The 12,996-nt window shown below is 59.7% G+C and overlaps 1 protein-coding gene across 1 annotated transcript in view; it reads right to left on the bottom strand.

The window, feature by feature from the left end:
• Positions 1 to 12,996, bottom strand: part of RGMA (repulsive guidance molecule BMP co-receptor a) — a 47,247-nt gene that overhangs the window by 6,244 nt on the left and 28,007 nt on the right. Inside the window, exons 3-4 of the mRNA XM_034668899.1 lie at positions 7,982 to 8,496; positions 4 to 659 (exon numbers count right to left, since the gene is read on the bottom strand). Coding sequence (XP_034524790.1) covers positions 4 to 659; positions 7,982 to 8,496 — 1,171 coding nt within the window. The remainder of the gene's footprint in view (positions 1 to 3; positions 660 to 7,981; positions 8,497 to 12,996) is intronic.

The following is a 12,996-nucleotide window of genomic DNA, read 5'->3' on the forward strand; positions in this document are numbered from 1 at the left end:
GGCCGGGGGGCGGGGGGCAGCCCCGCGGCGGCGGCCCGGCCCGGCGGCTCCCGAGTCCTCCCGTACAGGTGCAGCCTGTCTTTGTTGGAGTGCAACATCTTGACGTCCTCCAGGGCGTAGTACGCGGCCAGCGTGAAGTTCACGTCGCCCGTGGTGAGCAGGTCAAAGACGCAGGCCTGGTAGTAGAGGTCCTCCACGGGCAGCTTCTCCTTGCACTTGGCCACGGCCGTCTCGTACGGGAAGGTGTCCGGGGCCACGGGCGCAGGGCTGGCAGCCGCCGGCCTGCGGGGGCCGGGGCCCTCGGCGTTGGCGCGGAAGGCCTGGAAGTCGATCTGTTGGTTGAGGGGACAGCCCCTCAGGCAGAGGTAGAGGCCCTGGCCGTCCCGGTCCTCCACGGCATTGACCACCTCCTCCGGCATGCGGACCGCGAAAGTCAGGTAGCGGCCCACCTGGCGCACCACGATGGTGGTGCCTATGTACTTGGCCTGGATCTCCACGTGCTGGCCCGACACCTTCTCCGTGATCTTCAGGCTGTTGGCCCCGTGCTTGTCCCCGCCGTTCTTGGAGCCGTCGGCGAAGGCGGCGGGGAGTTCGTCCATCTCAGCCTGGTACACCTTCTGGTCCACACACTCCTGGAAGTTCTTGAAGATGATGGTGAGCTGGTGGGGGTGGGGGGAGAGGACGGAGAGGGGGGGTTAGTGGTGCCGAGATGGTGGTGGTGGGGGAGGCTGAGCCCATGCCGGCGATGCTGGGGACGGACGGGAGGAGCCCCCACGATGCCCCAAGCTGTCCCTCCCCATTTTGGTCCCCTTTGGGTGGCACCTGCATTATTATGCATGTAATATTTTTCTTTTAAAACAATTTTACTCTAGGACACAGGGGGAAAAAGGAGAGAGAGACAAACCAAGAGACAGACTCATAACTATAGAGGACAAACTGATGGTTCCCCTAGGGGAGGTGGGGGGGATGGGGGAAACAGGTGATGGGGATGAACGAGCATGGAGTAATGTATGGAATTGGTGAATCCCTATAGTGCACACCTGAAACTAATATAACACTGTATGTGAACTACACTGGAATTAAAATCAAACACTTGGTAAAAAACCAAAAACCAAAAAACTTGTTTTATTAAAAAAAAAGAAAAAACACAACTGACGTCGAAGGGGAACTTAGATCACTACCCTAAATAGAAAACCAGCTCATTTACTATATATAGACCTGGACCATAAAAAGAAAAGCACAGCTAATTAAAAATAAAAATTCATTATCTATTGTAGTAGGCTGAGTAATGGCCCCCAAGATATCAGGCCCTAATTCCTGGAGCCTGTGAATGTTGCCTTCTATGCAAAAGAGACTTGGAAGACGTGATTAGGTAAGGACGCCAGATGGAGAAGTTATCGTGGATTAGCTGGGTGGGTCTCAAATAGAATCACACGTGTCCTCCTAAGAGGAGGCAGAGGGAGATGGGGCCATCGAAGACGGGAAGGCTCTTTCCACAGAGGCAGAGACTGGAGTGGGGTGACCACAGCCCAGGGATGCGGGCACACCCAGAGGCTGGAAGAGGCACCAGACAGATTTCTCCTGGGAGCTTCTAGAAGGACCGACCCTCCTAACACCTTCGTGTAGCCCTGAAAGACTCATTTCAGATTTCTCGATTCCAGAGCTTACAAGAGAATCAATTTCTGCTTGTCGGAAACATGGAGTTGGTGGTATTTGTTACGGCAGCAACAGGAAACTAATACGGTCCACAACCACCTAACACAATCTGTCAAGCCGCCTGCAGACCTGCCACCAAATGCCTTCGAAAGGGCTCTAAGCCACTGGCTGAACATAGCAGCAGGTGGACGAGGACAGACTCCCGCTCACAGAAAGAACGAGCAGGCAGAAGCCGGCAGAGGCCACTGTGGCAGGGCTGCCCTGAGGGGTCACCCAGCCAGGCCTCGAGGTAAGCAAGGGGAAGAAGGAGAGTAGGAAGGCACCAGACGCCGATGGCGGGGCAGCTCCACTGGTAACCGTCCTCCTAAGAACCACGGACGCAGGCACACTTGCTGCCTCTTCTAGTCCCGTGGGGCGCTGCAGGGGAGGATGACGTGACCTCCCATTTATAGTGGAGAAATTCAGGCTCAGAGAGGTCAAGTGACTTGCCCAAGGTCACACAGCCAGCAAGAGGTAGAGCAGAGTTTAGTCTCTTGGTTTCCAGCCCCTGGCCCTTTTTGGCCACAAGCCCACAGGGAGGGAGGCCTGGGAGAAGGACGGGAGACAAACAGCCTGGGGAGCGAGTGTGTTTCCCCTTGTTATCCTGGGTGAAGGGCCGGGCTGCTCTTTCCCCCATAATCCTAACTAGGAAGACTGCACGGGCTGGAGACGAGAGTCACATCTGGGGGAGAGACAACCACTCTCTTTCGTTCCTCTTCCCAGGTGCCTGCTTTTTACCACTGGTGGCTTTAAGGCCACTGCCCCCCAACCAAGGGCAGCTGGGACCTGAACTCTAGCCTAAGCCCAGGGAGGGAGCTAGGGTCATGGGGCAAGAGGGCACCCAGGCCTTTTGGGGCCCCCTGCTAAGCCCCCACCCCCTAACTTGTGCATTGCCCTCACCCCTCTAGGCCATCATTCCTAGAACTTGTCCCCTGCCCCCAGCAGGGGAGGGGCCTAGCCAGCCATCTAATGGGATTCCTGAGGGGTACCATACCTCCTCAGAGGCTCTGCAGGCTGAGGGGGCCTGGGCAGGGGGCTGCTGATGACATGGATGCCTTGGCCGTGGCTGTACTTTGTGCCTGGGCGCCCTGGGCAATGTGGCAGTGGGAGGGGCACAATGAAGGCCTAGGGCAGCCCTTGGGGTAGAGGGCCGGCTGCGTGAAGTGCTAAGGGAGTTTCTGGCCAAATAGCGGGGGTATGACAAGTGCAGGGCCCAGGCGTGCTAGAAACAGCAAGCAGGTCCCACAGGCAAGGGGAGGCGGGAGAGCTGTGAAGGACCTCGTCTCAGGCCCAGGGTCGGGAAAGGCCCGGGCCCAGGGTGGGGTCTGGGTCCCTGCCACAGGCCAGGCAGTGTGGCTACAATTCGGGGGGTGCGCGGGTGGCTAGGGGCACAGACAGGAGGTCGAGGGGGAAGCAGGCAGGGAGTGGCCTCAGCCTGGGGCCTCAGGAGCAAAGCTGAAGTTCTATGCTGAGCAAAACCAATGGGGTATCGAGGGCCTGGCCGGCGGTGTCCGGGCCTGTCTCATCACTGCTCACACTGGTGAAGCATAGGGGTGACCGGGCCGGGAGTAGGCAAGGGGCCTGGACCTTCAGAGGGAAACCCCCCTACTCCCCCTGATACTCAGAGAACGGAGGATGAGAGGCCACAGTTGGAACTTTCGGGGACTCCAGACTCTTGGGCCTTCGCGGGCCCCCTCCTCCAACATAAATACTAAAATTACATTTTGTGACCGCACTGGTGTCAAGACTAATGCAGTCGAAGTTGGATGCTGCTGCTTTTTCCTTCTGACTTTAAAACAAATGAAAGCTTTTTCGTGGGTCCCTGGAAGTCTTGGGGCTCCTGGCCCTGTGCCTGTGGGGCCTGGTGAATGGTCAGGACAGACGGGGACACATTCTGCTGTCCACACGGGACACGAGGAGGGACTGGTGCTCCAAAGCTGGAGGCCGGGGGGCCTGCCAGAGTCCAGGGAGTGCTGCCCTGGGAGGCCCGGGGTGGGCACGGCTCCTGGGGCACTGGACTCGATTTCCCCATCTCTCCCTGTGAGGCTACCGCTCTGTCCTTGGAAGCTGTGCACCCCTGGTTTGCTGTGGGATGTCACAGGTGGCCCCAGCCCCTCCATCCTGCTTGGAGCCCTACCTGTCGGACCCCAGAGGCCTGCTGCTACCCTGACATCCATCCCTGGCCGACAAAAATGGCCACTTCAGAGCTCTACCTCCTGGCCCATCCCACAACGCCCGCCCTGATGTGGAGGCTGCCTGTGGGGGGCCGGGAGGTGCAGCCAGGGTGGTCTGGGCAGTGGGTGGTCCTGCCACTGGGGAGGGGGCGAGCGATGAGGGGCTCCGGTGTCCCTGCCTGGTGTGCTGGGGCGCAGGGGGGGCGGAGGGGGGGCTGCTGGTTTCCAAGTGCCATCAGTCTCCTGGAACAGGAAAGGCTGGTTTCCCTCTAACCGTCATCTCTTGTGGAGACAGGCTCCTGGAAGGCTGACAGCACCAGTGCCAAGGACTCAACCACAAGTAACAGCATGAAGGGGCCTGTCGAAAGCCGGGCGGCTCGCTGCCAGCTGGGCCACGGGTGCGGCTGCCACTCCCGTCTTTGCCACCCCCCTCCCCAGGGGGGCCCCACGCCCCTCCGCCGCACCAGGCCCCTGGCGCTAGGGGCTGTATCCACACAAGGGGGCCGGAGAGTCCAAGAGCCTTGTCCTCAAGGGGCTCACACTCCAGGGGGGTGACAGACCAAGGAGATGAGTTAGGTGGTGGGACAGATGGATGGTAAGTTCTAGGTGGGACCAGCAGGGGGCAGGGGAAGGCAGAGGCGCGAGTTCCTTTCCTCCCAGAGCCTCGGTTTTCTCATCTGTACAATGGGGTGCTCTGGGTGCAGCTGGAGGGAGGCGGTGGAGCTGGGGGCTGGGCACAGAAGGAAGTCCCACGGAGCCGGGAGGCTGGCTAAAACGTCAGCTTGGGCTGGAATACACGACATCCTGATCACCTACGAGAATGGAGGGATGGGCGGGACTGGATAATGCCCGGATCCTGGGAAACGAGCCAAGGCCCTTTGGGGCAAGGGGAGGATAGAGGGCAATGGGTTCAGGTGGGCAGAAGAGGCTGGCAGAGGGCTCTTTTGGGGGGGCACAAAAGCCCGAGATAAGAGCCCCTTGGCTTCTCCTGCTTCCCCCGGGGCTCCAGGCTGCCCTCCCGTCCCCATCTCTCCCCCGGTCTTCCACTCCTGTCCTTTGGAGCCGAGCTCTGCAGAAGGGCTCGGAGGAGGCCCCCCCCCCAACCCCCGGCGCTCCGGGCAGAGCATCCTGCACCCACACAAGCACCCCTCTGCCTGCCTTTGTCCTCCACGGGAGTGGCCAGGAGGGAGGAAGCACGGGCACAGAGGCTGGCACTAGAGAGCTGTTTTGTAAATGTCTGCAGAATCGATGAATGAGCACAGCCGCCGCGCCTGCGCAGTAGAAGCCTACAGGAACAGGCGCGGGCAGGCCAAGCGCGCTGGAAAGCGGCCACCGGTGTCTCTCACCCGGGTAACCTGGTCTGCCCGGGGGCCCGAGACTGACTTGGCCACAGACACGGACCCTGTCGTGCCTGGGTCTCCGGGGGCCGAGCCTTGTGCTGCCTCCTGGACGGTGAGGAGGTAACAGAAGGCCGCTGGGCTCCCGGCTTGCTGGGAAGACCGAGGTGACCCTAAGTCACAGCAGAAAGGGGCTGAGTGGGCTGAGCCCTGCTGGGGAGCCCCATGCTCTCTAGAGGCTCCATGCTGGGACAGGAGGAGAGCTGTTCCCGTCCCTGATTGGGCACTTCCACTGGCCACAGGGCCCAGCAGGGAGCCTGGAGCAGAGTGGGCCTTTGAAGAACACACTCAAGGGACTGGATCATTCCATGCGTTTTGGGGACAGCATCGCTGGGCTCAGGGTCCCAGGGTGTGCCAGGGAAGAGCTGAGGTTCGAAGCCCGGGCATGTCATCCCAGCCTGTGGAACCCGATGGGATGTGGCCTAAAGGCTCTTGCCCCACCCTGCCTCGCAGGTCACAAACCACAGCTCCTCCCGGGTCTGTGCTTGGCTCTGTTATCACATCTGGTGCTCACACCAGCCTGCGTTAGGAGGGACAGGCTTCTAAGGTCCATGTCGCTCTCATACCCTCAGACTTCCCTGTGTGCCCCTGCCAGGGTGGGACAGGGAGGCGGGGTCCCCTCCCGCAGTATGTTTGCTGCTGGATTTAGAAGCTGCAGCCTCAGGCTCCCGGCGTTCATTTATCTTGGCTCTAGGGAAGGAGGGAGGTGGGTAGATGGAGGGGCCCCAGGGAAGGCGGCTGGGTCCTTGACGTGGGCCCCCCCTCCCCACTCTGTGGAGGGCTGAGAGGGCGGACAGGGTGGAGAGAGCGCTGGCCGGAATTCTGCCACTCACTAGGCTTCACGGCCTGGTGCCAAGGGCCTGCGAGGGCATCCACGGGGCAAAGACCCTCTTGTTTCTTATCCTGCAGCTGGGCCCAGAAAGAGACCCTCTGGAGGCATGTGGGGGCCACCAGGGCAGAGGCAGATGGCGGGAATTTTCCTGGCTGCCAGGTCACCTCGCTGTCCTCCTGTGGGGTGTGGAGGGACAGGAAGGAACAGAAACGCCCTTTGTGGACCAGCCTGGCGCTGCCCAACGTGCCGCCTTGCAACGTGCTTTTGCTAGGAAAACAGACCCACTGCCAACCCGGAACCCCCCGGGGGGTCTGAGGCGGCACATGGGTCCCCATCCCCTGCACTCTGAGAGCCCACCAGCCTCCTGGCCTTGAGGCTGTGCCTTCTGGCTCAGTCTGAATAGGAGGTCGTGAGAGACCCTCCCGGAAGCAGGTAGAGGAGGGAGAAGATGGGGGTGTCCAAGTGCCCGGGCCACGGGCCACATCCACGGCTGCCTGGGGCTGTGGCCCTGTGAGCAGAGTCCTGCCACCCAGAGACTGAGGCCTTCTGGGGTCAGAAGACGACTGGCTCTCCGCGACCTCTGGGGCTCCGGACGGGGACTGCCTCTCATGGCAAACGAGAACATGCCCGTCTGCAGAGCCACCCGTCTGCAGAGCCACCCGGCCCGGGTCAGAAGCTAGCTCCGCGTTCCCAGCCCACTGCACTCTGGGCGGAGAGGCACATCCCACTTTGGGGATGTGTCAAAGGGAGCTGCCCCAGCCAGACAGGGCTGGCCCGAGGGAGGAGGGCAAAGCTGCATGGGTGGCCCCTGGGAGGCTCAGTAAGCTGCTTGTCTATCCTTCCTTGTTCCATCTCCCCGTGTTCCCGGACAGCACGGCCGCTCTGCCTTGGGACTGCAGCCTCTCATTGCAGGCACCAGGAGAAGAAAGCGCGGGACGGTAGCCTGCAGCCCTGACCCCAGCAGCATCCTACAGTCCTGGCCTCTAAGCCGTGCCCCTAACCCCCTCCATGAGCCAGAATCACTGGGGGCTTTAAAACAAAACAAAACAAAACAAAACAATCAAAACAAAACAAAACACGAGCCTGACCCCACCCAGAGATCTGGTGTCATACCAGCCTGGAGGGGGGCCCAGAATCACTATCTTCTCCAATCTGTTCAGTTTGTAAACGTGCAGCCACGTGAGAGCCCCTGGGTGGGACCTTCGTCACCTCCAGGGGTGCTGGGGTCACGTGTCCACGGCGAACAGAGTTCGCCCTCCCCGAGGGCGATCATGGAGACACATCTGTAGGGAGGCTTCCCTTTTACCGGGATTTAATACTGGAGTTACACCAAAACAGTTTGGGGGCAAAAAAAGAATATTCCAAAAGCTTGAAACCGAGTGCTCTGGCGAGTGTTTCTAAAATTTGTGGACAACAACCCCAGTAAGAAACCCCCTTTACCTGGACCCAGCGTTTGCCCAGGTACACAAGCACGCGCGCACACAAGCACACAACCGGAACTAAGCTTCCTAAAATGCGTACCCTTCCCGCGCACAACGCATTCGCCACCTGCCTTTCCCATCCGTGCGAGGTTAGGCCATCCTGCTCTACCCTGCCCAGTTAAAAATAAAACGTGACACGTGTATGCCAGTTTCTGACCCCGGAAAACCGATTTCACAAACCCCCCCGTGGGCAGCATCCAGCAGTTTGAGAAATACCACACTCTCCGCAACGTGAAGAGGGGGAAAAGGTTGGTTTATCTCAGGGCAAAGACCCTCTAGAACATTCCTTTGTAAATAATCAGCCCATTTACTGGAAATAAGACTATGCGGCGGGATGCAGTTGGTGTCGGGGTCTGGGCCCTGGCGACAGCGGGGCCGCCCGAGCCTCAGCCTCAGCCTTACCTTGCTGGTGGCGGTGGCGGCCGAGCCGGGCAGCACAGGTGTGTTGGTGACCTGCACGTTCAGGTAATTATTGTCGATGAGCGGCCAGGCGCCCTGCACCTTGCAGGTCTGGAAGCGGTCTGTGAAAGTCCTGAGGTGCGGGTCCCCGAAGAGGCCGCAGTGCGTGTAGTTGGGGGCCGCCGAGTGCTTGTGGAAGCTCTTCTCGTAGTGGCAGATCTCGGGGCTGTCGGAGCGCTCCTGGCTGTCGCCCGGCGGTGGCAGGGTGCGCAGGCGCGGCTGCGACGTGGGGCCATCCTTGGAGCAATTGTGCTGGCTCATGAGGTCCTCTATGCCATGGACGGCCGAGTGGTAGGCCAGGTCGCCCCGGCAGGTACGGGCCGTGCGCCGCGTGCACAGGGCATAGGTGCGCAGCGCCGCGCAGAACTCGGGGGCGTCGTCCGAGGCTGGGGAGTGGCTGCCCGCCGTGGCGCTCCAGAACTCAGAGTTGCACTTGAGGATCTTGCACGGGGACGTGGCTGCGGGGCACAAGAAGGGACAGGTGGTCAGGACCAGAGGGCAGGCTCCGCCCTCCTCACCCGGGGGGACCAGCAACGCAGGCACACGCGCAGGACATCTCCTCCCAGACGCGCCACCCGCGCTGCACGTTCGCGCCCCGATGGCAAATAATCCCTGCAGGTGCTCGTGCGGTGCGGAAGCTGCCCTTCCCAGCCTTCCGCCTGGGGTGACCCCGAGGGGCCAGGCGTGCAGAGCTGCCCGCCGCAAGGGCCAGTGGGGGCCCCTCCCACGGTTCCCAGGCAGTAAAGCGGAACGGTCAGTGCCTCTGGGCAGCCGGACTATGGGAGCTGACAAGCCACCCTTGGGCCTTTGACATCTGTTGACACTGCCAAGCTATCCCCAAGCATTTTGGCAACATCAACAGAAATGCAGCTGGGAATTAAGCCCCACGATGTGTCCTGGGCTCTGCTACTGTGTGACCGTGTACAAATCACTGGACTTCTCTGTGCCTCCTTAGATTTACCTAGAAAATGAGTCAGACTAGTGTGTACCTTATGAGGTTGGTCAGAGTGGCAAAGGACCAAGAATGGCACTGACTAGAGCAGGTGGTCAGTGAATGTTGGCTTGTATAATTACTCTATGAGCTCTGGTCACAGAAGGCCTGGGTCCGGTCACCTTGCCTGCAAAGCAAGGGCAGCTCCCCTCTTGGTCTCCATTGCTCCATCCCTCCCTCCTCTGTCCTGCTCAGGAGAGCATGCTGGGAAGCAGCTGAGAGCCATAACCTTAGATCTGCCTTAATTCGTGTTTCTTTAAAAAGTCACTCGCAGGCTTTGAGACCTTAGTAACAATGAGCTACAAATGACCATGCCTGCAAACTGTGGCTTTAATACACCGAATCTTGTACCTGGACACGTGGAGCCTGCCCTTTCCTAGCCACCCAGATTCTTTTGCACAGTCCCTACTGACTTCAGTGGCCAGCCATGCAGACCGGCAGCAGGAAAGAACATTCTACACAGGCTCCAGGAGCAAAGGGGCTGGCAGACCAGCTGGGAGGCCTGGCCTGTGGGGTTGCAGACCAATGCTGGAGTGATCGACAGCAGGATGGGGCAATAGCTCCAGGCACCCCTGACCGGGCTCCTAGCCTGGCTCTCGAACCCTTGGAAAAGTCAGTTTGCTTCCCTGGTGCTGGCTTTTTACCTCCAAAATCAAGTTGCCAATAAAGCCAGGGGCAGAAATACGTAAGGGCAGGCTAAGAATCATCTCAGCAGCTGCTCTGTGCCCGGGCACCTGGATGGCCTATCTCTTAGAGATCTACTCCCACCTGCGTGGAGCTGAAGCTGGCCCTCCCAGGTCACACACCTGGGCACGGGGAGCCCGCGCTTGTCTTAAAATTCAGGCACCTCTCCTAGCTTCCCCTGTATTTGTCTCCACTGCTGGCAAATGAGGTTGTTTCGGGGGGGGGGGCGGTCTGGGTAGACATTTTTTCTTTTGAGAAGTTACATATTTACTTCAATGTGTATTAGGAAAAATAAAGCAAATTTAATATAAGGGCTACAGATTTTCCATTTTCATAGCTTTAAGTTGAAGACGCGTGCTGACTTAAGCAGATTTGGTTAATACGAGGGGGTAATTAACTGCCATTTAGAGGCACCTGGGGTGAACAGGGGAAAGGCACTCGTTGAGACCCCCCTCCCTCCCACGGTCTCCCTCCCACAGAGGTGTGCTCCTGGGGGCAGGTGTCCCTTGAAAGGCAGCTAGAAGATTCTCTGGCCCTGCTGTCTTCAGATTTCACCAAACCCATAGAAGACACCCAAGGCCCAAGTGACCCTGCGAAAGGCTAATGTGGCCTGTGTGGGAGAAAGTGAAGGAGCCCCTCGTGGTGGAGGTGTGAGTGGACGGGGTGCTGTGCAGAGGAACACGGTACAAAGGCACTGGCTGGGGGGGCCACCAACTCTCCGTCTCTGGTCAGCTGCCCCCACGCGCGGCCCGCTCAGGCAGCCTCACCGATTCCGGGCGCAGGGGGTGCTGACCTGTGATACTGCTTTTTCAGAATCGCGGCGTTTGGGATGTCAGAGAAACGGATCCGAGTGGGACACGGGCCTGTGCCATGTGGCAGCCACCCGGGCTGTGCCCACCGCCCACCAGTCTGCCAGCCTCGGGAGCCCTGCCTGCAGCCAGGCTCGGGTCCCCCTCTGGCACTCAGCATGCCCAAAGGGGAGAAAGGCCACCACCTGTCCCTTTATGACCAGATGGCGGCAACCCAAGCAAGAGCTGTGTTGGCCTCAGCTCCGCCAGAGCTGACCCGGGACAGCAGAGAGCGAACTCACAGTTACTAACTCTGTCTCGGGCTGGTGTTGGCTCGGCCGGCCCTCTCGGCGGCCCAGGGCCAGGTCCCACTGCCCTGCCCACCTCCCCGAGGGGCACCCAGGCTCAGCTGGCTGCTTTTCTGGCCCCAGGTCTCCGGGAAGAAGCTGAAGCAGGCTTTGCATCTGGCCTGTTGGACCTAAGAGCCCAGGCCGAGGGCAGTTCCGCGTCATCATACAATTAGCACATTCATGATCGCCTCCGCCTGCCAGCGGCTGAGTGCTTCAAGGGCACACTTCACCACCTGTGACCTTCAGCCTCTCCCTGAGGACCCCTCCTGCAAGAGTGCCCCACCATACCCGGAGGCCCGTGGTCCCCAGGCGCTCTGTGGCCTTGCCCCAATAGACCAGTTCCCAGGGGCCGCTTTTCAGGGTGTGCAGCGGCTCAAAGGCAGGGGTCAGGAATGACCAGCCTGCACACAATGTGGGGTATGCAGGGTGTCTCACTCCTGACCCCCATTTATGGCTCTATCCCCACCCACGGGCAGCTCCACAGGTGGTGATAGAGTCTGATGTCTTCACAGCCTTGAAAAGGCTCAGAGCAGTGTCCCAGTGGCAGAGCTCTCTAGTATGTTTGGGGTTCGTGACCGAAATCCTACAGAGGTGCCCCGAAAGGGGGTCCCTCCCTGCTCTGGGGTCATCAAGTGGGATCTGCCAGCACAGATGTGGCTGGCCCTTAATCCTCTGTTCCGAGCAGCGCTCTTCAAATGTCCCCGTGCACAACCAGGGCTGGGTCAGGCCTCAGTGGGCTTGAGGCTCTGCATTTCTGCCAGGCTCCAGAAGGAGGCCCATGTTGCTGGCCCACAAGCCACACTTCTTTAGAGTTGGGCCATTTTCCTTTCAGTAGTCACGAAAGGGCCAAGTTAGCACCTGCTGGAGCCCCGCCAGTCTGGAATGTGTGAATGGGGCATTTCCTTTGGGGGTGGGAGGGGGCTGCAGAAGGGGTAAAGGGGGAGGCGGCTTTCCCAAGGGGCAAACCCAGCAGGGACGCAGCTGCCAACCCTGAGCAGTCCTGCCCCCCCATCGCCCCCCGCAGGCCCTCAGCCCTTGGAGACTAGGCCTTTCATCTCTCACTTCCAACTCAGCGGGGCTCCTTCACTTGCTCCCCTCCCCCTCTCAGAGCTGACCGAGAGTGGTGATGGCAGCTCCGCCCACCACCCCCAGGGGGCGACCGAGGTCATTCTGGGGCTGCCCCTGCACCCAAGAGGTATAGGCCTTCCACCCCAGGCAGGGTCCACAGAGGGGTGAACTCCTCCAGCCCCTCACTCCCCTGAAGTCCTGCTGATCCCATTTCTCGGTCATCTGGAGAATGCTCCTGATGCTATCACCCAGGACTAGGGACAGACCTGGAGATGTGTGAAGGTGACACTGGCCAGATGGGGTGGTGGGCAGTGGGCACTGGAGGGAGAGTGTCTGGCTCGAAGTCCTGCTCTGTCCCCTCTGTCCCTGTAGGGGGAACTTGGCTCTGCCTCAGTTTCCTTCTCTATGAACTAGAGGCTTGTGGGTCCAATGCTAGCTCCGGCGCTCAGTGCTGTGTGGCCATGGGCAGATCCATTAACCTCTCTGAGCTCAGTGTCGCTCTGTGCCACGGAGATGCATCAGTACCTTCCTCAGTACTTCAGGGACCAGGGGAGCCGATGTAAGCCAACCCTGAGAGCATTGGAAGGAAGCTGAGTGGAAGTCAGTTTTCTGTTAACTTGGCTTGCTTAAATAGTAATCTGTGGGGGAGACTCAGATCTACCTCACAGCTAATGTGTGCTGAGCACTTACTGTATACAACACATTGTACAGGTATCTCCGTTAACCCCATGACAGCCCTACGGTCATGTGCTATGCCCATTCGACAGACAGGCAAACTGAGGCCTGGCGGCATTACATAGCCCCCTCCACTCAGGTGCCCTGACGGAGGAGGGAGGCAAACCACAGCTCTCAGGCCCTAAGCTGCTTTTCCCTCCTCTCTCACCTTAGGTAATTTCACACTCGTGCTGTGGGCCATAAAGACAAAGACAACGAAGAGGGGGCTCTGCCCTTCACGGGGCTGGCGGGGCAGGGGCGGTGCACGCATGCGAGCGTGGGGCGGGGGGGAGCGCAGGGGGTGCGGCAGGGGTTGGACCCACAGGATACAGGGGCTTCTCCAAAAAAGAAATAATGATGACA

Source organism: Ailuropoda melanoleuca, chromosome 9 (assembly GCF_002007445.2).
Source record: "Ailuropoda melanoleuca isolate Jingjing chromosome 9, ASM200744v2, whole genome shotgun sequence".
Taxonomy (NCBI): Eukaryota; Metazoa; Chordata; class Mammalia; order Carnivora; family Ursidae; genus Ailuropoda; species Ailuropoda melanoleuca.